General features: G+C 39.4%; 1 protein-coding gene across 5 annotated transcripts in view; it reads right to left on the bottom strand.

The window, feature by feature from the left end:
* The window catches only part of PRDM6 (PR/SET domain 6), a 132,452-nt gene that overhangs the window by 67,343 nt on the left and 39,431 nt on the right, over positions 1-25,678 (bottom strand). For all 5 annotated transcript variants that reach the window (XM_039543104.1, XM_039543106.1, XM_039543103.1 and 2 more), the window contains 2 exons: positions 24,650-25,166; positions 12,757-13,064 (listed from right to left, as the gene is read on the bottom strand). In XM_039543104.1, the coding sequence (XP_039399038.1) occupies positions 12,757-13,064; positions 24,650-25,157 (816 nt within the window). In that variant the 5' untranslated portion in view covers positions 25,158-25,166. The remainder of the gene's footprint in view (positions 1-12,756; positions 13,065-24,649; positions 25,167-25,678) is intronic.

Raw genomic sequence — 25,678 nt, 5'->3', positions numbered from 1 at the left:
GATGAGTAAGCTGAAAAAAGCAGGGGGTTGATCTACGAGATTCAAGAGGGATGAAGTGAGAAGGAGGAAGAAACGTTAGCGCTAAATAAAGGAGCACACTGAGACCAATAAGTCCTTAAACTACTAATACAACATGATAAATAATTGTTGTATCCTAAAAAGGATGCAATGTAATTATGGTTTGGTTTAACAAAGGCGATTCTGGAAAATTGTCGCTCTGCCTGCGGTCTTGGGAAATAAGGAAATCTGCACACAGTAGGCTAAAATTTTCAAGGCACCATTGCCCAGGTGTTACCCCAGAAGCCACCTGACGAGCTGAGGGTAATATGTGGCATGAAATCTAACACTTTATGAAAGAAAAGAAAAGAAAAGAAAAGAAAAGAAAAGAATGTAGTCTTTGCAGCAAAGGGTGCTGCTTAGTCTGTAGCTGCTTAGCCTGACTATGTTGTGATTGGCAGACCCCAAGGTCAAACAGCTACTCTGCCAGAAGTACTGTCAGGCCCACCCAGACCTGGGCACGTGGCTTGCACCAAGCTATGCTCCACCTCTGTACAGGGTTAGAGCTACCATTGAGCCAGAGCCCAGGCAGCCTGCACTGATTAATCTCTCAGTCCCAGCTACATGCTGAATCCTACAATTCTGGGAGTTACATACCCTTTCTTAGTTATTGTCTGCCCAAACAGCTGAACAAATTCACCCCCCTGCAAAGACTACGTCTGCCCCCCAAGTTGTTTCAGTATTTCATGTCATGTGTGGAAACCTGAACGTGATTCTGGCTTGAACCAAACAAATAGGAGAATGCACTGTCTAGTCAGCCAAAAGCAACAACAACATACATTAAGCAATTAAGCACCAATATAATATCCTGAGGACAAGGACGGACCACTTGCCCTAGCCCTTCTCCAGCACGTAGTTATAGGGGTAGGAAAACCTTGTTGCAGCAGGTGGAGAGCCTGAATGGCCCTTTGCTCCTCCTCCAGGTTAGCCTAAAAAAGGGAGAGGAGAAAGGCAGGGCAACTCCATCCTGGCTAATAAGAGGAATCCTTAGAGCAAGAGATGCAATTGAGGGCACAGGCTGGCACAGTTCCAAGCCATGATTGGTCAGAAAGGAACCCATGGCATCCATTTAGAGAAACCTTTGGCAAATCCAGCCCAGCCAGGCCCAACTGTGTGTATCTGTGAGGCAGATGGGGTGTCTGTGGAAGGGCCAAAGCTTTAAAAGCCTGCTGAATTTTTAAATCGCTGTTTATTGATGTGTATGTTTCTAACCAGCACATTTCTAATGCCTGTGCCCCTTGAGGGAGGGAGGACTTACAGTATCCCTTTCTGAATATGGCTGCAATATAGTGGTTCCCAACCACTTGTACATACAGTATAGTATAGACAGGGTTACTTCAAGCATTGTCCAATAATAAGTGCCTGGCAACCCCTTACATCTCACCCCTGCAACAACCTCACTTTCCTGAACACCTTGGTGATAAAGCTGAGGCCCAGGCTCAATGCTGAATACTACTATTCACCTCCCATTCAATTACATTTGCACTAAAACTTCAGTGGAAACCGAGCAGCCTCCACCTTCTGTTCAATGCATTTTGACATGCCCAGAGATCTGGAACATACCAAGCCCTCATGTGTTAGACCACAAACCAGGGAATGGGAGGCAGCAGTGAAAATACATTGGGACCCAACACAGAGACTAGACCTCAACTTCATCATTAAAGGTCCCATCCTGCAAGGTGCTGAGCACACACCCCTTTGTGGTACTTAGTAATTTGTGGTATTGGGATTTAAAGAAAGGTAGAGAGGAGTAGCTCGCTGGCTGAAGGGATGAAGATGCTGCTGGCAGGCATGTCTGAGGTCTTAGTTCAGCATACTAGTATAGCTGCCCAAAAAGCTTACTGCAGCACTAAGTAATAAATAATGGAATTTTTTGAACATGTTTCCGCATAACTATTGAATTGTGTATGCATAGTCACTCAAAAGTCAACATTCTTTGTCAACTCAAAAGTCAGGACTGCCTGCTACCATTACCTGCCTTGGCAAATGTTTTGAGAAACTGATTCAATGTCACCTGCTAATTCTGAACTTGGCTTGCAACAGATGTGGTCAAGATATAAACAACTATCCCTGTTATGAAAATATTTCAACACTATTAAAACCACGTTTAGAGCATTAGGTCTCATTCACCATACTTTAGAATACAAAGCAGATAATAATAAGTACATGAGTCATTCATACAGAGGTGACATAATTCAAATTAAATTAACTGCAAATACTAAATACTTTGAAAAAAAATTAAGGCCTTATGTTTTGTGCTGTCAATACATTTGTTAAAGATTTCACCAAAGTGTGGAGGGAGTTAGACCTAAGCTCAAATATGGATAAATAGAAAGTTTCCCCAGAATTACAACATTCACTAAAGCCAGCTATGTCCAGAATTCTGTGGGTCTTATCATCTACCGTCCTTCAGTGCAGCATCACTATCAGAGGTATGATATTGCATCACTGAATTACAGATGGTCTCCTAATTTGTATTTTTCTGAAAATATATAGAACGATGCAGTGGGAAGGAGTAGTTCTACTGAACAGGTTTTCACAGATTCAGTAGCTCAGTTGTAATAACTTCTCTGCCTTAAACAGTGTCAGATCGTAGGAACACAAACATTCCCTATGACACAATGAACTGTGCTCAGTCTGCCATTGATAATCCAATTTTTCTCACCTGCGGCTTCATTTGTCACAGGCTGTCTCTGAAAACCAGAATAATCTATGAGGATAATACAGAAGGAGAAGACATGTAGATGCCACAGTGTCAATACTCGCGGACAATAGATGGTTTAAAATGTTCCACACTGCTCTATTATGAGCATAAGGTATTAATCTTTCCTAGAGATTATCATCTCACTATAAGAAAAATTTTAATTTGAGTCAATCCCTTATTTACAATACCATCCCAAAAGTCAGAATCAGTGTGCCAACTGGTATGATTTGAGTAATATACCACCCAAGATATCCTATGTTTACTACAGAAGCTATACATTCAATAATCCAATTCACCACTGGTGTAAACAGCCATAGCTCCTTTGGCTTCAATGGAGCTGCAACACAGAGGTCAACAGTAAATTTGGTCCATTATCCTCATGGACACTGAATTCACCTAGAACAAGTCTAGAGGATTCCAATTTCACCCACAACTCAGAACTAATAAAGGAAGTGTGATAAGTATCAGGTGACCAGAATTCCTAAATCCTGAAACTCATGTGTAACATATATTGGATATTTCCTAACCTGGCATCAGAGAATTGAACAAGCATAGTCACTTTGTTTACCTTACTCTTTCTGTCCTTATGCTGACCATGACAAGATGAACCAATACAAGGCCAGTAGAGTCATCCAAACAGATCTTTGTGATGCAAACAAGACTGGGCATCTCCCAGTGAGGGAATAATTTTATCAGCAACCAATCATGCAAGCAAGAAATGAGCCTGAGCCCCAATCATTTATTCCTAAATAATCAAATATGCCACATATTGTATGCAGATATCAAATATCTGCCACATATCCCTTTTTCCCATGGGAGTAGTAAAAGGACAGAGTCATGTGGACATAACTGAAGCCAATCTAAAAACAACAGAAACCTCATGCATATATATAAAAGATGTTTTTTTTTAAATAGCAAACTAAAGACTCACCTTTTAAGATTGCCAGACATAATGGTGCATAAGAAGGAATATCTGCCACCAAACCATATTGCTCTACAAATTTTTGTGGCAATACCAATAAACATTAATACCCTCTCCTCCACAAATGACCCTCTGACATAACTGCAGGCAGAAAATAAAAAATAATGTGTGTGTGTGTGTGTGCACGCACGTGCGCACTATTTTTCATTTATATATATATTTATCATATATATATATAAAATCAAATTAAAATCATTCAAGGATTTTGGCTTAATCAGTACATTAGATAGGCTGAATATATTTAACCCTATATTTATTTATTTTACATAAAATACATTTCAATACTGTTATTAGTTTGTTTTAAGATTATACTAAAAGAGAGAAAAGATTCTTAATTTGAATAAGCATTATTTTATTTCCCAATTTCATTGCTTTATAATAAATAAACAGTATAATAAATAGTGGTCTCAAATTTCTTCTGTTGATATAATAAAGTCTCGATGACAATTAATGCCTGATAGACTGACTCAGATCTGCTTTACAGATGCATAACTGAAACCAAAACTGTTGAGACACTCATCTATATAGTGTATATCTATATTCACACACACACATATTAGATAGATAGATAGATAGGCTCTACATTAGTAACACCTAGCTGAATTACAGTTAAATTATTGCCTGGTATGTGACCATTTTGCCAAATCTGTGTAATAAATATTCAATGTAATACACACCAGAAACAAATGTGTTCTAGATTTTTACAAAACACTAAAAAGAGGAAAATGTATATTTGATGCAGATGTTTAACTAATTATCACAGTGTATTATTATGCAGTCACTGAAAATACAGTCTTTTTTCCAAACTAAAATGTTGGCCTTGGGTCAAGCTACAGCGTATCCATAATCAGGGTGCTTTTAAGGTAATTTTGTCCTAATCTTATCAAACCAGTGCCGGGTGTACACTGAGATACAACCTAGAGGTTCTGTAGTGCTTCTCAGAGAAAATGCCGGCTTCTTATCTTGGAAAAGTGCTGATTTTAAAACAGTGAGTAAAACACTGCTATATAGTATTCACTCTGTCCTGAAAACCTGACTGAGACACCAATGAGAGTTTTGCCTAAGCAAGAACTGACTAGAACTGTAGGATTTGACCCTATATAACCACAATCAGCATGTGGCCTGACACAAACTAGTTTGTTGCCAACTATGTTTGCCTGAAGATAATCTACATTTTTCAAAAATAATGTGAAATAACATCTGTTAAACTGACAGTGTCCATATTTCTGATTTTTCACACATATAGAGAACTTTATGTTTTTTGTGGTTAATGGTTAAACACTTAGTGGATTTATTATAGTTGTTCTGGTATAGGAAAACTTACTTCAAGGGTGTATTCTCATTGTGACATAATGTCTTTATTATGTCTTCTAGAAATAATTGACCCAAATCAAGTAACTAAACAGTATATCTATTGGTTAATTAGAACTTTAAAAAGCAACAAATAAAACACATTATTGACTTTTATATCTTCAATCAAATAAATATTTACAGCTGCAATTTGCAAAAATTATCTGCCTTTCAATAATGGATCACACAGAGAATATGCACTCTAGACTCCAATGAATGTCTAGATCAGTAGCAAACAAATTACGGGTGAAAGGGGGAAAAAAGCATTCCTGCTATCATTGCAGCCTATAAATAGCATGCCATCTTATGTGGGTCTCCTTTAAAGATGTGTGGTCTTTTAGGTTAGTAGACTTATTTCAATACATAATTGACCTTGAGATGGAAAACAACCTCATAGTAGAGAGGCGTCCTATTTTAGTGAACAATGACTATAGATATTAGAGGACATGCCTGTTGTCAATGCTCATTGCTGCAACCTGCCTATACCACACTGGGACAATCAATTTTGTAAATGATTGCAATAATCAAGGAAATTGCCTAATTTATAAATCCTTGCATACAGCATTTTAATGGATTCTTACATTTTAATGCTGATACCTTCAGAGCTAAATGAATTGTTGTCCAAACTGTCATTACACAAAATGATAAAAACATTCAGTCTTGTAGGTAACTACATCTCATGGATATTCAGACCATCAGGACACAATCACTCATTAATGATTTCTGTGATAGTTTTGCGTTACAGAAAAACAGGAACAATGAAAAAGCCAGTTTCCTTGTGGAAAGTTTTGGAATTTGCATGAATCACTTAAACTTGAAAATTTTTAATCTTTAATGAATCAGTATCATTAAAATGTCCCTAGTTTTTCCTGCACTGACATTTGGCTTTTCTTCTTCTTTTTTCCCCTCATTTCTGTAACTAAGGACCAGCTCCAATGCACAAACTTTCTGATCGTGAATAATACAAGCACAAGCAATATTAATATTTAAACTGCACAAATGCAAAGCCCAATGCCATGTGCTATTAACAGTTAATTCTATGCAATCCACCTGAAACTTGCTTTGCATACTTAACTTGGTTCCACAAATGTACTTATACATAGATGGCTATTTTCAGTTAAACCTTGAGCAATTGATTTCAGCCAATAGTGTGCTGTCAGTACTTTACTTACTGCTCAATCTCACTAACCTGACATTTATGGTGTACTGATTGGCCTCTGTCAGTGGTGGAGGTTGTAAATTCACTTTGAAAAGCTTTGTGTTAACAGCCTTCAACCAGGCTCTGAGAAGAGTACGAGCAGGCAGGCTGACAATTGCTCGACCTCCTGCCCTTATTACAGTGAGTAAATCAGGCTTTGAGCCATTAGGCTGGAGCCTGAGGCCTACACAAAAAGGATTGACATGACTAAAGGTCAACCTCTGTCACACATGTGTAACAATTTGGATAATGGAATTCTGTAACTTATCTGAAAAAGGTGGCAAATGCTTAGATGGAAAGTGTATGTTAGACTGGATTTTCTAGCTTTTATGTTAAGTAGTTATTCAAGAGTCTGTATTTTTTGTCAATACACATCTGATGTCATGAAATCTGAGAGGATAAAAGGTGTAAAGAAGTGATCAAGATAATTCTGTGAAATACTGAACATCTTTTCCATACTGAAAAATGTGTTCTGCATTTAGGCACAATGGATTTTTTTATGGTATCTATCACCAATATATTATTGGTAGCAGGTATGCAATATATTTAGGTATCCATACACATCATTAAAGTACTACCTTTATTCATATTTAATCAGAAGTGAATAGAAATAATTCACAGTTAATGGTACCATAAATTAGGAGTAATTTTATGCCTTAAAAATTAGATTTTCTCCAAAAATGGAGGACATGTGCATCACTGATATGTGCATGACTGCTGCTTAAGGATTTTGCAAAGCTCACATACTCTTCAGTGGGAGCAGGATTGGGCCCTATAGCAAGTTAAATTACTTTTTTGCTATATGTGTTTTTAGATTTGTGTGCCTAGAGATATAAAAAGTACAGTATATCAATCAAATAAATACATTGAAGACAGAGGTATGAATGACTCATAGCAAACAGATAAGATGATCCTAATGAGAAACACCCAATGGGCTAAATTGAATTGTCTGATTAAAGAAAATCATGTTAAATTTAAGCTAAGATAAGCTTTTATATTTGAAATCAAAGAAATTTCAGATATAGTTTTGGATTTAAACTCTTCAATAAGGAATCTATAAATTACTAAAGATACTGGAAGAAATGAGATAGTAAATAATCATGAAAAACTGAGTGGAGCAAGCTGCTTAGTGCAATTATCTCCTAAAGAGCATAAATTAAATATGCTGTGACCCTGAATGTGATCTTACTGAACTTCTAGCTAGCTGAGTTACTGAACACAATACTAGCGATATTTCCAATACACAGAAGATGGTGTTAATATATATCTGATAAAAACAGAGTTTACCCTAAAAAGAAGACATCTTATACTCATATGAGGTAAAACAAAAACAGCAGTACCAGCTGTTACTCTGCATAATTTAAGACATCATAGTAACATTACTAAGGTTTATTTTGAGGGCAAAATTATTTGAATTTCATGAACATGACATATTTGAAACAGAGCTGACAAGCCCTCTAGAATATCAGATGATGGATTGCTGAGAAACATAATTTTCACTTTAATAGAACTATGGCATAATTCTATCCCCTAGTGCTTTTTCTGTATCAGGCAAATTTAGGCCAAAACTATAGCTTTGAGAATATAAATGCATATGTATCACTGTAACTGGAATGAGTTCTTAATTTAAAGGTAACGGTTCTTTCTATAGATGAATACATAAAAATGTGTACAGTATGGGGTCTGGCTAATGTATGTCTCATTATACTTCCTTATCTTGCTCTCCCTGAAGTCCATGGCAAAATTCTCATTGACTTCAATGGGAGCACAACACCCAGACACATGGTACCACATTGAAAGGACAGGGGGATTTGTCTTTATACTAGTGCCAATTAATACTGTCCATCTTGAGGGCAAAACAGAACTACTGTATTAGCATTTTGCAATTATTAATAAATCTCATTTTATGTGTGTATTTTTATTTACCTCTTTAAATAAAACTAACAGATATAAAAGGTAAGATCTACACATAAAAGCAAAATTTTAAACTACATCTAAAATTATTGCAGAAAATCAAACCACAATGAAGTGTAACAATGTAGTTGATATATCCGTGTATAGCTCAAGAACAATTATTTAAATGATTTCCAGCATATAACACTGATGAAGGCAAAATGTTACCAATATAAAGAGGAAAAGAGATTCAGTCCTTCAATATAGCTATCTCTGCAATTGCAGTAAAACTTAGCTTCATCTAAGTGATCAAAATGGTTCTTCTATTAAGTATTTTTTGAAGAAGAGATCCATTTATCGTTCAGTTCTTTCTAGGATTTATGGAGTCTGAAAAACTTTAACTACTAAAACTTCTGTATTTTATTCCAATAGAATTTTAAGTGTATCCCATATGCATTCCTTAAGTCTAGTCTTATTAAATTCTGATGTTAAACAGAAAGGGGAAACCATGTGCAACCAGATTAATTTATCTCTAGGGAATAAGGACACATTAATAATTGAGATAATGTTTTCATATATGTTAGAATCAAGTGTGCCTTTTCACTTCTTTATTAGAAAACACATTAAGGGAAAATTATCTCATTCTCATCAATAAGACCTAATTGCTGAGAAAGTCTCTGTTTTCTTTTCAATAACATTAGAAGAGGATTGTTCCCATTACTTCAAAATGAAAAAAAAGATCAGAAAAGTTATCAAGTACTGTTGGAATAAATGCCTCTATTACCAAAGAGAATGTTTACTTAATACACTCAGTACTGTTTTCCTTTTAAACAAATCAGAGTTTATTGTATCTAGATTGAAGTGGGCCAAAGGGCGGGGGGAAGAGGGGGAAATGTGGAGAGGGAAAAGAAACAACCACAACCAAAATGACTAATATTTTTGGCTTTCTGAAGATCTGATCTTACTGTAGGCTATAAAAAATTATCTTGACTAATTGCTAAAGAACTCTATAATTTCCCATGAACACCCATAGGTGTCAAGACACATTGTGAGGTAATGGAATGGTATTTAATTTACTCTGAATTGCTGTACATTGAGCTATATGGATTACATATAAAGTAAACACTGACCGCATTGTGAGAGCACTCATGCAGACAGACCAAAAAATGTTTCCATGGTTTTGAACCATACGTCAAATGCAACAATTCTGATGTTTGCCACAGCAAAGGAAATAAAAAAGCACCAAATCTGTATCTATGCTTAATAGTTTTTGGAAAAGCTCTTCAGTTTATTTAGCACACACTGAAAACAATAAAGAGCTGTAAATTGAAACAAAAATCCATCAACTTAACTTTGCAATGCCAGGAGAAAAAAAGATTAGAAATCTATTTAGATTACTGAAAAGAAAAGATATTTACCTCACTAAGATCCATCAGGACTTTAATATTGAATATTCATCTGTAGTCACTTTTACATTTGAATCTGATTTTAAAAGGGAGATGGAAGGGAATTAACTATAGCCATGTTTTTATAAAAAGACAATGATCCTTTAATTTTTATTATCTGATTTTATCTACATTTTATCTTATGAGATATACTAAAAGTATATAGATTATTCAAACACATTATATTTATTCACAGAAATCACTTTGTAAAACTGCAATCTCCTCCTAGTCTCGTTCCTTTGCTATATTTGTTCTTTAGTAAACATCAGTATTCAGAAAATAAAAACTACCATTTTGAGGGTCAAAATAAAGGAAGAATGGCCAAAATTTGGAGGTTTTGTGATCCTTGCATTTTCTTTTTGCATTTGCAGAAATAGTCTGAGTTCATAAGTCTCCCCGCCCCAACCTATTTTCCTTTCCAAGATTGTTCAATTCAAAACACACATCATTTTTCTGCCATAAAGGAAGCCTGCACAATATGCTTGGGATAGAAGAACAAACCAGCACAAAGCTCAGGTGACACCCGTAACTGGACAGTATTTGGGATTTACATCAGTACAGTATTTATTTTTCATTTACCTTTTTTTCTGTTCTGCTCTCTGCTCTCCCCTCCCTACACCTCCCATTGCTCTCTGGTTTTCACTAAATATTTTTCCATTTCCTCTCTGTTTCCCTCCCCACACTGTATCTTGTCACTGTCTCTATCAGAGGACACAAGTAACACGCACATTTCAGTTGACCTTTCAAAACCACAATATTTAAGTGAACTTGAAATTAGGCTAAAAAATGGTCACCTTGAAAAAAGTTGTCAATATTTAAAACTTAACTTACATAAAAAGTGACTGGAGTCTAACTAAAGAATCAAAATATTGGAAAAAAATTAATTATGTAAATATATAGGGCTGAAATCTCAACTAGTGTAAAATATCTTAATTCTAGTGACTTCACTTGAACTGTGATGATTAACAGAAGTTGAAAATCTGACCCCTAAATTTTATTATTTCATATTGTTCAGTTTAAGACAATATAAACCACAAACACTATGTCAGAAATAGTATCAAGTCCTGTTGCAACATTACAGTGTATGCTCTATAAATGAGTATGAATAACGTGCCTAAATGTGCTCCCATAAAAGTCAATAGGAGTTTTGCAATTTACTTCAACTGGAACAGGATCTGGCCCAATATGCAAAATAGGTGAAATTCTGACTCCACTGAAGTCATTGGCAAAACTCCCATTGATTTCAATAGAGCCAGAATTTCACCCAATGCATTTTGAAACTTGTCGAGGCTGATCTTTCAGCTTTTATGTGAAACTCTTAGTGGCCTCAATGGCAGGTTTTGTAAGAACTGTAGAAAAGGGCCTTGGGTATATAATTATTTATTTGTATCGTGGTAGCGTTCAGGAACCCAAGTCATCTATGATAATGCTAGTTGCTGTGCAAACACATAACAAAATGACAGCCCCGACTCAAAGAGCTTGCAGGTCTGCTGTGAATGAATACAGTACATATCTGCATGTTTGAATCCATAATACCAAACATCTAATAAAAATCCTATGACAGTTGAAAATACACTTGGAGACTAATGCAGCGCTCACTGAAGTCAATGGAAAGACTCACATTCTCTTCAGTGGGCTTTAGATCAGGTCCCTAACCAGCAAACACTTCTCTAACATCACTATCTCAGCAAGTTAACAATGATGATTTTGCTTGTTTAGGTGCAGGGTTGGAGCCACTGATTTCGCAAATACTTCCTCCTCTTCTGGACGAATGACAAAATCCTACCAACTCTCCTCAGATGTCACGCCCCTTGATTTCAGTGGGAATTCTTTCCACAGAGGACTTACCGAATCAGGCCTGACATTTTCCAGCACAAAACAAAACTGTTTTTAAAATTCAAGGGACAAAAATACCTCAGAAATTATGTTATGAATTAAGGAGAAATGAATGGCAAAAGGATAGGAAGGTCAGAATGCCATTCCTCTTTTTATAATAAACACTTAATTCAATAAATACTGGGACATGATGAGGGAGGGAAGAGGATACTTTTGTTAGCTGTTTATTGTTAAAGCTCTGTCTAAAATCAGCACGCTTTGTTTTCTTTTCTTTTTTAAACTAACTTACCAAAATGCAAAACTGCTCGACACAATCATTTATCATCTGTGTAAAAATTATAGCTTCCTGGCCAGCATAATACAGATGCTAGCTTTCAACCTGAAGATCATTTGTACAGCTGAAGTTAAACTTCTGAAAATAGGCATTCCTCAAAGGGTGCTGCACCGGCAAACCCTGAGTTATAGCGGAATAGTGACTGAGGAAGTGCCCGTAAGACCAGGTCCAATATAGATTTTATGATTTCTTAAACCAACCTGGAATCTACAGCCAACATTCATCCGAACTACACCAAGCTTCCAAATCTACTGCCTAATAGCATTGCATTCCTCCTTTCAAGAGGATAGCTACTAAGAAAGAATTGCCAAACAAAAAACTAAACCTGGATTCTGGGCAAGGATGCTCCCTACAGTACCACAGGAAAGATGGTCAGAACTAAGCACACTAGCACAAATGTGGCCCAGAGTTCTAAGTGTTGGTGATTACCCTCATCTTTAAAATGGGAGTGTAAAAAACAGGAACTGAGTCCCATCACATTTCCAGGCCACAAAGATGACTGGTCTGAGCATGCAATGTGCGATCTCAAACTGAGTACCATCCACTCAAATCAAGATGGAGCAACACATATTGGCACCAGTCATCTCCCTGGGCTGCAGCCACTTGGATAAAGATGAAAGAAGCACTGTATGTTGGGACTATGGCCGCCTCAGGCCATATCTCCATATTAAAGATAAGAGAATGTGCAGCAATATGCTCCTTTTTTATGCAAACTAGGTGCAGTTCTAAGGTTCCCATTAGTTTGCCAATGGTATCCTCAGGTGCAGAAAGTGTGGGCAAGTCTTTCAGGCATATATTACTGATTACACATTTAAATCCATTGTGGAGGCTTTGGGGTCAGATCAATGTAGCCATTATGTACAAAGGAACTAAACTGTATATCCTACATACAATGACATTTGATATAGACTTTGAGAAAATCAGACTTCTATAAGGAACAGAAAGAAGATTACTTACTTCCCAGAGGTGCTGAGTGTTCCTTATGGTGCCCGTTTGAACCTTCTCTGGCAGAAGGACAACTCCCTGGAAAGGCCCAATCCAGGTGCCCTGCTGGATCCTCTGAGCAGCGCAGATGCCATAGGCCAGACCAGGCACAGTGCTGGTACACAGACACACTTCCCGGGGGAGGTCCCTGAGCCATTCAGGGATCTCAGGTGGAGGTGCTGCGGCTGCAGCACTACTAGTGCCCACTAGACGGCGCAGAGAGTGAAGTGGCCCATGCATGGGGCACTCACCATTGCGATTATCAGCACACATGTCACATCCTGTGAGGCAAACAGGAAAAAGAGTAATTAACTTGGTGTTATCAGGCTACTACCATCATCTCCACCACAGATAAGGACACATACATTCCTCCACCTTTTTACCCATTTAAAGACATCTAAACACACACACACTATTGCATGTTGCTTACTCCCTTCTCTTAACCTCACCAAATCCCTTAAAAGAGAAACAAAAGAACCTCAGCAGAAGCTCTGCAGACATTCTGCAAGCACAGTGTGTTCATTGACCTGCCAAGCCTCACTCACTGGGACAGAGTTTCTAAGATTAGGTTTTTTGATTAATACAAAGGCTGTTTTAAACCATCTGCCTCTTGTGATGAAGTATTTAGTAATATGCTTCAATGAGACATTTTATATCTCATTGATGATTTTTGAAGCCCTCCCCCCGCCTTCATCTTGCCACAGCTCAGTTCAGGGGTGTTATTGGAATGGAATTTAATTTGATCCTTATTTCTTATAAAATATTAGCTCTAGTTCCACATTACCATGTGTATGCATGTATGCTTATTTAGTACAAAGAGATAAAGGAAAACTCTCAATGGTAAATTATATTTATGAAATCTTATTCATTTGCTTTCTTACAGTTCAATCTGACCTTTCCTGGATACCACAAAACAACTTTAAGAACATTGTTTTATTGTACAATAATACATGTTTAATGTCTACTATATCAGATGAGGATGAGGATAATAAGACCATGTTTGGTGATGCAACCGGTTCCTAACAAAAAGACCACTGTGTTAAAATACTGATTACACTAACTACCACTATTAATGATGGTTCTATATTTTGGGAAGATCTGTCTGGGAGAAAATTTTGGAAAAGTGTTTCCATTACACATTTCTACATATGCCACGAATGCTTGACTTCCAGGAAAATGTCTCATGCTCAGAAAATCCATTTCTCTGGAGATATATTGAGTTAATGTAATAATAAATCTATTGAACTATGTTACTGTCCTCGTCACATTTTACATCTTCTAGCACAATTAAAGTTTTTATATGACTCTATTGCAGAAATACAAATAAAAAGCAGTAATTATACTACATAGCAATTAATGGCTCTTCCCCTAATAATTTTACATTAGCCACATGCATTCTTATAAAAATAATGCAAACTATTCACCAGAGGGCCTGAGGTTTAGTGGTCTAACCCACAGATTTGGAATAACTAGACTCCCTGGAACCACAGGTTCAAATCCCAGCAGGACTGACTCAATTGTTCTTCTTTCCAAGGTAGATGAATTGAGTAGTTCCATGCCATTTATTATGTTGAAGTCTTTCAGATGAGACCTTAAAAAAAAACTTCTGTCTACTCTGCATGGACATTAAGGGCTACATTTTCAAAATACAGTCTCTATTTGTGCATTCACAAATTCTTGCACATACTTCTAATTGCCCATATTTCTGAGCATTATCATCTACTGTCCACATGTAAGTCCTAACACGTGCAAATGATAAGCTGAGAAACTTGCAAGAGTTAGTGAATGGCAAATGGAGGCTAGTTTAAAACACCCTTGAACATTTGTCCCTAAAAAATCCTGGAGGGCTTCTCTGTGTCCTTAAGCAAATTTCATATCTCCTACAAGTATGCGCGTGCCAGTTCACTGCTGTCCTCCAACAGAGAAGTGGCTTCAGTTAAGTGATTCTATAGAGAGAGAAGTCTGTATCACATAACTCTTGTGGAAGAAGCCCAGGGAGGAGGTGGAATTGCACAGGAAACCCTTTGTTTCATCTCATGAAATTCCTAATTCGTCATGCAATCTGAAAGAGAGGTTTGCAGGACCATACATGGGAGCAAAGAGAGTGGTTTTCAAAATGTGTAGATATCCCTAAATCCATGTGGAAATCTTGATGTATGCTTCTATTTCTTCCCCACCCATGTTAAGGCCACTCCCTCACCCAAGAGGGTTTGACAGCATGAAGCAGGAACCCACAGGAGTTAGTTCTGACAGAGTCAGCATTAAAGTGGCAAATAGTTTCCCACAGATATGCCAGCAGATGATGCCACATAGACATCTGTCCCTCAACCACTCCCTTCCCTACCCAGCACCTTTTTCAAACTGTGGTTTGTGCTACTGATGCTCATTTCCCCCTTCTATGTTGACTACTCCTATGGGCCTATTTGCACACCTTTCATTTCCTCACAGCCAAAATATGGCCCAGAATTTTTAAAGAACTTTGATGTGAAATAAGCTTTATAAATATAAAAATGTTATTATGCAGGGTTTCTTTTATTAGAACATGTTTTACTTCAATATATCATTATAACTTATTTGTTTATAAAACCTCATTTAAAACCCTTACCAAAACTGTGTGTAAGCTAAAATATTTGTGCCTGATTTTTGTCAATTACCTTTTTATTTTTAATAAAAAGGTAGAAGTTTACAGGAAAATATATAATATACAAAAAAAGTCTCATTGTATCAGATAAATTCATTGTCTCTCTTTCTCACAGAAAATTTAGAATTTGTTACTTACTAGTCTTGAGAGAGGATATTATGTAGCAAACACTCTCCATACCAATTCCCCAAAACAAACACACATCTAGATAATAAAGCTTAGCAAATCCATGTTTGTATTTTCATGGAAAGTAGAGAAAAATATCACAACATCCTATCTCCTCCTTCCCCCACAAACCTAAGGGTCAAGGAATGATTATGATGACCCCAATCCTGCATTTCTTGCATATCAAAATTTACATTGCAACTGGAGTTTGATACATGCAAGTATACTGGACCAGGCCCCCAAATGGCAAAAAAGACACAACTGTCAATTAAGTACTCTTTTTAAAAAAATCTGATTTTTCATATTGTAATCTACAAAAAAAAATTATATAAGAAAGTCTCAGGATTTAAGGAAAAGATGGCTAACCAAGATCTCAGTTAGCACCCAGAGCAGACCCTTGAACTATGAATAATTTGTACCCTACTAGATGATCATTTAGATGTGTAACCTTCTCCCAGCATCCTGGTTATTAATGGTCCTCTTGGAGACACAATGTCTGCAAACAACTTGAATAAATGAAGCCAAGGCATCTTCTTGCCTCTGTCCAGGTAACTCCAGTATCAGCTCCCTGTACCCTGCCACCAGGTACACATCATTTTTCACATGCACGTGTGCACACACACCTTTTAGAACCTCCCGATTTATGTATTACATTTTGTATTTGACTATAGATGTGGATTAGTAGCATGAAAATCTTTTACACACATACACACACACATATACACACCTCTTTTAGCACCTCCCGTTTTATGCATTATATTGTGTGTTTGACTATAGATGTGGATTAGTAACATGAAAACAACCTTTTAGCACTCTCTATCTCCAAGAAACAGAGGTTGGGAATTTGAAGAAAAATATAAATGGATGCCATGTCACTGTCACTTGGCCCCAGGAGAAGATTCTCTTCCACCAGCTAGCAAAGGGTACTGCTGTTCCCTTTCCACCATCTGCCCCCAGGGAACAGTAATAGGTGATGTTTGGCATCTGCAGAATCTTCTCTTCCTGATGTACTTCTTCCCTTTCATTACTGTTAAGGCTGAAAGACTGAAAAGCTGGATATTTTCTGAAACTGGGCTGGCTAGAGAGTCTGGTGTAAAAGGGAGGAGCGTTGGCAGTGCATCGTAGGTCTGTCATTAATGCTAAGCAAGATCTGAATCATTCATGCTTTTAGTTAAATGCTTAAAAATATGTAACTTTGGAGAACTTTATTTAATTAAAATACAATCCAAGCAAGTGGATTATAAGAAGTGGAAGCCCTTGAATACATATTTTACCTTGCTTAGGGGACATTTCTATTGTACTTGCCCTTTCCTTTTTTGTGCCTCTTATTTTTGTCTGATGATTCTCGGGAGACTCTGAAGCACCATATTTTTCAGTCCATCCTGCTCACTTGGTCCTTCTAGCTAAAGACAGCCCATAATGAATGGTGGAGTCCTTCATCTCAGAGGAGGAAAAAAGTCCTTAATTTCAAGTGACCAGTGGGGGGAGAAGATGAGGAAGCTTAATTTCTAGAACATGAGAATTGCTGATCTGTAACAGCCTATTGGTCCATCTAGACCAGAATCTTGTCTCACAAAGTAGTCACTTGCTGGATACATCAGAACAAGGTGAAATATAGCGGACATATTGTTTGATTGTTTGATAATATACCAATGGGAAATTTTCTTCTATCCCCCACTTGTGACCAACTTACACCCTGAAGTATGAGGATTCTACTGCACTACTGTAGTTTCCCCCCAAAAAAACTATGTGCAAAGTGAACACAGAAGGGATTTGCTGGTCTTTCTGTAAATGGTACAGAAGTCCTGAGCTTTTCAGAAGGGCTGCCACCAAGTGCAGTAAGTAGCATACCAATACACAAGTCCCACTTTTTGGCCCTAATGAATCCAAATGGTAATGAACACTACAGGCCTCATCTAAAGCTCATTGAAGTGAATGGAAATATTTCCATTTACATCAACTGACTACTGATCAGGCCCTAATTCAGGAAGAAAGCATGAAGGAGATGACAGTAGAAAACAGAGATTTGATGGAAATGGATGAAGCATGGGAGAGTGCAACCAAAACTGGGTGTCTCCTGGTAAAATTCAGCGCTACCTTCCTGAGAATGCTGAATGAGAATGAGAATGCAGCCAGACTCTCTGGAGAGAGCTCACAGTTTCTCACTCTGTATCCCCAAACTCTGTTGATGGGAGGAATAAGGATGGAGCAAGGCAAAAAACTTAAATGATCTATTTGTAGAGTTGCTTGCTATGGCTCTTTGGGGAGGAGTGCAATATTTTTATCATTTATTCTGCCCCCTACAAAAACTGCCATTAAATGAATACACCATAAAGTCTGCAATATAACTCCACTCACATAGATATACAAATCTCAGACTCGAGCAAAATGAAAGAACACACCATTTCCTCCAAAAGACACAAGCACACCCTCAAAGCACATTAATTTGAATAACAGCCACACTGTATATTTAGGGGGAGGGATAGCTCAGTGGTTTGTTCATTGGCCTGATAAACCCAGGGTTGTGAGTTCAATCCTTGAGGAGGCCACCTAGGGATCTGGGGTAAAAATTAGTCCTGTTAGTGAAGGCAAGGGGCTGGACTCAATGACCTTTCAAGGTCCCTTCCACTTCTAGGCAATTGGTATATCTCCACTTATTATTATAAAATGAAAGCCAAATGGATGAAGAAAGTTCTTGACGGTGCATATAGAAACCAACATAATGGTATAAACCAAATAACCAGCTGTAACAATAAATGAAAGAAAATACATTTCATCTCAGCAATAATGTGTTTCAAAGGTGCAGTTATGCTGGATACCTGCAGTTTGCTAGTATTGAAGAAGTTTGGCCTTTGACCTTGTGCTTCATGATTCACTAGGAGTCTGCTGGTATCTAGTATAATTGCCCATCATTTCAAATGTTCTTGCCAACGTATAAATATAAATCATATACTAACCCTATCTCTCTGTGTACACAGATAATATACACATCTAAGAGGACGGTTGGTCTTAGTGGTTAAGGGCCTAAACTGGGAGTCAGGAGACCTGCACTTTGGTTTCCTGACTGCTAAAGACCTTTTATGTGACCTTAGGTAAACCACTTAATCTCCCTGTGTCTCAGTTTCCTCATTGGTAAACCAGAACTAATATGTCCCTACTTCATAGGGATGTTATCAAGATAAATTCATCACAATGTGTAAATTGCTTGGAGATCCTCTTGTGCAAAAAACCCAAAACCAAACCCATCCCAAAGAGCATTTTGCTCTCCTCATTGACAGGGGATGATCGCTTTTCCTTCTCTTTTGCCCATTTTTTCTTGTCACCATATTGGCTAATTTTCTGTGATTATGTGCCAAATTATTTTATAAATTATTAATTATTACTAGCAGTAGTACTACTAGTAGTAGTATTTGTATTAAACTAAGTCTCCTATCAATATTTATATATGCCCATGACTAGAACTATATGCAACAACAAAGAAGACAGCACTAAGACAGGTAAAGCATATTTCACATGCATTTACAAGCTAGAATTTTTTAGATTGGCTTTCCTGCTTCCTTAGAGGTTACCACCATAGCTCAGCCACTAGTGGGGGGAGGGGACTGATTGGTCACTGGCTGGGAAATTTGACCATTTTTTTACCTTCTCTAGAATCTCCTAAGAGGTCAGATTTTGACCAGATGGAAATTCTCCCCTTTGAGGTGTGGGGTTTTTTCTTTCAAGCCTGTTGAACTTGGATTCACACCATTATTCTCTCTGGAATAAAAATCCACCTGATTTTAAAGTCCCGCCCGTGGTGTCCCAGAGAGACCACACAGGTAACAGTGGCGGCAGCAGCAGCAAAGCGGGGGGGCGGGTTCCTTGCTGCTCTCCTCTCGCTCTTTCTTTGCACCTGAAACAAGGCTTGGCCTCAGCAGAAGTCGCTACACTCAGGCAAAGTTTAATGCAGGCCAGTGCGCTCCGCAAGGGGGGCGGGGGGCTCTGCTTTATCACTCCCACTCCTCCGTCGCCCTGGTGTTGTCTTCTCCGCATGGCTACATCTCCCTATAACTCCATTGCCCTCGCTTGGCGGTTTGGCAGCCAGCTCAGCTCTCCTGCCTGCAGCCCGGGGCGGGGGCCGTTCGGTGCAGCCTGTCGCCTCAGCGCGCGGGGCCGCCCGGGCACGCGGGCTCGGCAGCAGGTGCCACCAGGCAGGGCACGCGCCGCTGCTGCGGAGGCACTTTGCGGACAGCGCCATCTCTCCAGCTCCTGGGCTTCCCCGGGCTGCGTGCGGCTCCATCCGTCCTCCGGGGACGGGAACAAGGCGAAGGCAGGGCTGCTTAGCTGCCTCCCTTTCCAACGGGATTATGGAGTAAACATGCCCCCCGGGATCCATGAAGTTAGCGCAATGCACCAGGGGGAGGTATCCTGCATTGGGGCACACTTACGGCCGCGTGGCTAGGTGATAGATAGATCTTTAAAAGTATGTGCGTTGTTTTTTTCTTTGCCAATCCCCAAGACCCTTCTCTCAAACCTGCAAGAGCAAGACCCTCAATCGCTCCCTCCCCAGCTCACCCAGAGGGAACAGCTTTGTCCCTATAAACATCAGGCACAGACCAAAGCGGAAGGTAGTTTCCACTGGGGGGTGAATCGCTTCGCTGTATGACCAGAGAGAGATCAGAAAGTCACACTCTGCCTCACTGATTCTTTGGGGCGGGGGCGGGGGCGGGGGCGGGGGGGGGGGGGGAGGCAGGTGACTCCTGTACGCAGAACAGCGCGGGATGAGGTAGGGTTTTCTCAGTTTTTGCTGGAAAATCCTCACCGGCGGAAATAAAACGGTGGTCGGGGCGGTGGGCGGGGGCAAGGATTTTGATGTTCTCCGTCTTCGACCGAGTGTATGAAGGAATTAAATTTCAGTGTCAAGTATCAGAAGGTTAGGAGAATATTGTGTGTAGATAAACCTTGCCACCCTCTGCACCTCAGAGACCCCCATATACAATGTAGAGATGATGAATGGGCTCTAGGAGAGGAGATCGAAGCTCGGTCTGCACTGGCTCTACTCTCTTCAACAAAACTATAGGGCAATTAATTGTGGCTTGTCCCCTCATCCTTCATCTCCTTGTGGCACATATCGATGGAGATTACTGCTGATGGACCATTTTATCACCTTAAATAAACAGTCACCACCTTCTCTAACCTCAATCTAATATATGGCTATCTGCTATGTTTAAGGGTGCTGGGTAACCAATGGTGTAAAACAGCTAAATCATACATGTTACCAGCAATCTGCAAAAATGCAAATATTCCCCACACTGATTCACTTCCCTGAATGCTGGAAATCGAAGAGTACGAGGCGCGCAGACCGCTGGTTTATGTGACCCATTCGTTTTACACAGCGTATTTATTACAGAGGCAGGTTGGTGCTTTGCAATTAAGATAGAGGACTCAGCCTTTCCATTATGAAACCCTAGTCCCAGGAGCAAGGGACAGCTGTACTTAGGGCAGTTCAACTTTTCCCCACACTGAAACTTGGTATTCAAATACCCAGCCCAGGACCTCATCCCCTCCTATATGTATCCCCTCCTTCATAACCCCCCACCCTAATAATTCTGCTCCTTTTAGATAAAGAGCTACTCAGAAAATTGTCCGCAAGCGCGTCTCTCTTACTCAGGCAACATTACCGTTGATTTTAATGGAATCCCGTTTCCTTCAATGGGAGTAATGCAGGTTTGGGCCCTAACTAGTTTGATAATTGTGATTTTCTAACTCAAAATAACTCAATTTGAGAAAAAAACAACAACAGACATTTAGCCCACCAATCCTTGTGGATTCGTTTAAAAAAATGCAACAATTTTCAACTGATGTTTGAAAATCGACGCATGTGTTTGCGAGTAACTTTTTCGCATCTATCTTTAACGTCATAACAGTCCATATAAATGAGTGATGATAGGATATTAATTGACTAGCATAATTGAACAGCATAATATGTAGGATAACTTAAGATTTTTAGTATTTGTTAATTTTTTTTACTATTATAGGGTAAATAATACGCATTTTGAAAAGACGTATTAACTTTACTAACCAAAACGGTCAAAACTACTATCACCTTCGTGATCGTCCATATTGTATAATTCTCCGTAAAATATTTTAAATCCAAGAAATAAAATGTGAACCTTACATTATAATAGAGTTTAAATGCTGTCAAAGCGCAAGACGCAATTGGCAACTTTGTATTATTTATTTAATTTATGTATTTATTAGCCACAACATGCGAGCTGTTGAGCTAGTGGTGCATGTGAATTTGGAATTCATCATCACTGTAGGTCTTTTGTAGATTTGTGCCACAATATTAATATTAAACGGGAGGTTTTATTTGCAAAGCATCTAGGTCAGGAGAAAAGTTTGAACCAGTCTCCTTTCTGCTGCGCAATAATAATAGTCTTGTCGATACAGACTAACAGGGCTATCCCCGATAAAAGAGGCCGCGTTTTCCTAAAGATGTTAATCCAAACTGTGATTCCTCTAAGGCGGAGAAGTTTATCCTTCCCTGTTGGGGGAAAGGATGTTTAAAGTATCATTTGGAGAAGAAATACTGACTACAAGGACTTATAATTTCACAGTATTTTTAAGAAGAAGAGCAAACAAAACTAAATCCAAGAAATATCTGTTACTAAGGTTCCTACGCCTAACCCCGAAAATGTGTACTTCGAAACCTCTGCATATATTAAGGCCCGATCCCGCAGTCCCTACTCTGTTATACTATCCACTTACTTCAACAGATCGGGCCCTCAATCTGTTGCTATCTTTCGGGCACAGAACTCTTACAAAAAGGTAAAAACAGCATTGCAACTTCTGTGCTTTTCAAGTGACTCTTTGCCAGTCTTGGAACTTCGGTAGATTTATTTGGAGCTAGAACTCAAATTAAAATCAATCACCTCTCACCTCGTCCACAAACTACTCTCCTTCCCCTCAGAGAACCACCTACAGTACACTGAATTAAGGAAGTAGTGAAGCTAGTTGAAAACCAGTTCTACCAAAGATCACAGTACTATGATTTCTGTACATTTTCTTTCATGTTATATGATGTATGTACCAGCTATCCCAGTTCTGATCAGTTTTCTTTTTGAATTGTGCCTTAAGTGAAGAGCATATTATTGTAATTTCTATATAAAGTATGTATTATCTCCCTTTTGTAAACATATTGCCCAAAATCACAGAGCAAACATATCTAAGTCTTAACATTTCTTATTAAGTAATAAATAATAATAATAATTGCCAGGAAAAGTTGCCTACTAAACAAGTTAAATGACAATGCGTTTACTGAAGACCTGCAAAATGTAATAATTCTTGTAGCATTTCTCTCTTGCTTTCACACGGTGAAAGCTATTCAGGCACAAGATGAACATTTTACAAACGTCCTTCGTGATCGATGTATTCTTTATCAAATCCACTTTTAATGCTGTGATTGGAAAGAAACTCTGCAGACTTCACCAGCTACTCTGCAGCGTGCTATTTATTCCACTCACTCCTTAAAAATGTTCCTTCCAAATCACTTTATCTTTCTTTCTCTTTTTAAAACCTTTATCTTGTAGATTTACAGAGCTGCTCTGAGAAGTTAAACATGTATTGTCTGAGTAGTTTGGTTGGCGATTAAAAGTGCATTTCAAATTCCATTAAGTGCATGTAATTTATGAGATCAGGTTTTCTGCACTGGAGAGTAGAAAATACGCTAACTCTTTTGGCTACAGAGTAAAATTGAAGCCCAAAAGTCGTTGAAAACTAAACCGCTATCCAAAACAGAAACATTTGCAAGGCAAAGAAGGAACTAAACTTGTACCAACTTCCCTCATACTCTTTAAGAGTATTAATATCAATGTAATTCAATTAATTCACAACAGAGTGCCATTTAATGGCAACTTTCGAAACAAGTCAGTCTTTGAAATGAAATTAAACAAACCCACATTTTACTTTTGTATGTGTTTATGGGTTGTTGTGGAGTTTTGGAGTATTTTTAACAGGCTATCTAAAACAAAAGTTCAAAGTATTTTAAGAAGCAGTCTTTTAGGAACAATGCAGAAAACATACGAGATGAAGATATCTTAGAGCGTTCTACTTACATAGAGACGAAATGTATGTTATTGTTAATAAATGTGATGGGTCAATCTAGTCAATACTTTGAGAAAATATTAACGTTTTAATTAATAGTATCTATTGAGGCCATTGAAGGTATATTTAATATTTATGAATGCGACAAACAGTAGGTGTAAACAACTTCTAGAAATCAACCAAGACTGTTTAATAATTTGGGTCTACCTCCAAAAAATAAAAAAAAAATAATTGCGGTGATAACAGGATTAAGTGCCTATCAAATCCCATGTACAAAATTGGGTTTGACATCCAATCCGGTACAGGACATTTATACTTTTGAAAACAAACGTGTCATATTAGATTACTATGTCACACTTTTCAATAGAAATAAAAATAAACTAGCAAGGTGTGATTGATGTTAACAAGCTCTGAAAGGTAAATGATATTCCAAGGTGAGATGGGGGGAGGGGAGGAAGTTCTCCACAGCCCTTCAAATGAAAACTTTTCGCCTGCCAAGCGCAGCTGAGTAATTGATTTATTGTAAAAGAGATCAGAATAATGTCCTGCAAACTTTGGCTTTCCATATAGGAACCAAGTAAGAGAAACAAAAGGAACCACTTCACAATGAATTGCTGTGTTACTTATCTGCATTCTGAATTCATTTCCCTAAGCACGGTCTCAAAAACTTGCTCCCAGAAAACCTTGTTTTGTAAAGGGCACCTCCCAGAGAAGGGTCTTCGACAGAAATGGAACCTGGTTCTACCAAGCAATGCACTTAAACCTGGCTCTACCAAGCAATGCGACTAATTGTAACTGGCGGGGAAGAGCAGGACATTTGACGCTTGTCAGTAGGAGAGAGCAGGGTGCAGAGCGAGAGGGTGCAGGGTCAAGGTCGCTGTTACCCAATCTTGGGCGTGAGCGGGCTGATTTCGGGCTCTCTAGGTGTCAGGCTTGCCTTGGGCAGGGAGGGTAGCTGTATGGAGGGGTACATACGGTTGTTGGGGTCACTGGTGTGCTGGTTCAGGGGGATGATCTCCATGCGCTGCTGTCCATACAGGTAATAGTCCAGCTCCTCTGCTGTACATCGAAACCTGGGCGCAGCCCGCTCGCTGCACTTGGCGCCCCCGCCGCACAAGTCTTTGCTCTGCAGGGAGGCCGGCGCTCCGGAGGGGGACTCGGAGCTCGGTAGCGGCCCAAAGACGGGAATCTGGGCCACAGAGATGGAGGTCAGCCCGGCCAGGGAACCGGCGGCGGCGGCGCACGAGGAGGTGGAAGAAGATGGGGTGGACGAAGAGGAGGAAGAGGAAGCGGAGGAGAGAGAGGCTGGGCGCTGGCGGAGGCTGTCAGCCGAGGGATCCGCTCTCTCGGGCGGCGGGAGCTGGGTGAGGGCCCCGCTGCTCTTGAGCTGGCTGCTCTGCGGGAACAGCTGCTGCCAGTGCTGCAGATAAGCTGGATCCACCTTCAGGAAAGCAGATCCGCCTGGGTCGCCGGGCTTCAACATCTCTGCAGCCTAGAGAGCAGGGGAAACGGGAGAGACAGGCGTGAGCTCCTACCTCCGCGCGGTGCCTCCTGCCTGCCCCAAGCTGAGCCAGCGTCCAGAGACACCGCCTCCCGCGGCCGAGGCGCGGGGGCTGGCTGAACTAGCAAGCAGAACGAAGCGCCCCGCTTTGATTTCTGCCGTGCCCCAGCCCTAGCGAGACACCCCCCCACCCACACACACACCGCCTAGGGCCAGAGGAGTCCCCGCCTGACATACATAACCGGCTCCTTCCGAAACAGGCAGAGAAGGGAACTTTTCAACATACACTAAGCGCTTCTCTGTCAACAAACCACAGCACAGAGCTACTGGGCCGGGGGTCGGGTGAAGGTCTGGCATGTACAGCCCCTCACGCCAAGTGTCTGCACAGAAAGGGGGTGCCACTGGGACCCACCCCAAAATCAGAAAGACAAGCCAGCCAGCTCGCCATAAAGCTCCGTGACTAACTGTGCCCCCCTGCCTGCTGCAAGGACCTTTCTCCATCT

This window comes from Mauremys reevesii, linkage group 6, assembly GCF_016161935.1.
Source record: "Mauremys reevesii isolate NIE-2019 linkage group 6, ASM1616193v1, whole genome shotgun sequence".
Classification (NCBI taxonomy): domain Eukaryota; kingdom Metazoa; phylum Chordata; order Testudines; family Geoemydidae; genus Mauremys; species Mauremys reevesii.
This window is presented reverse-complemented; position numbering and strand designations above follow the sequence as displayed.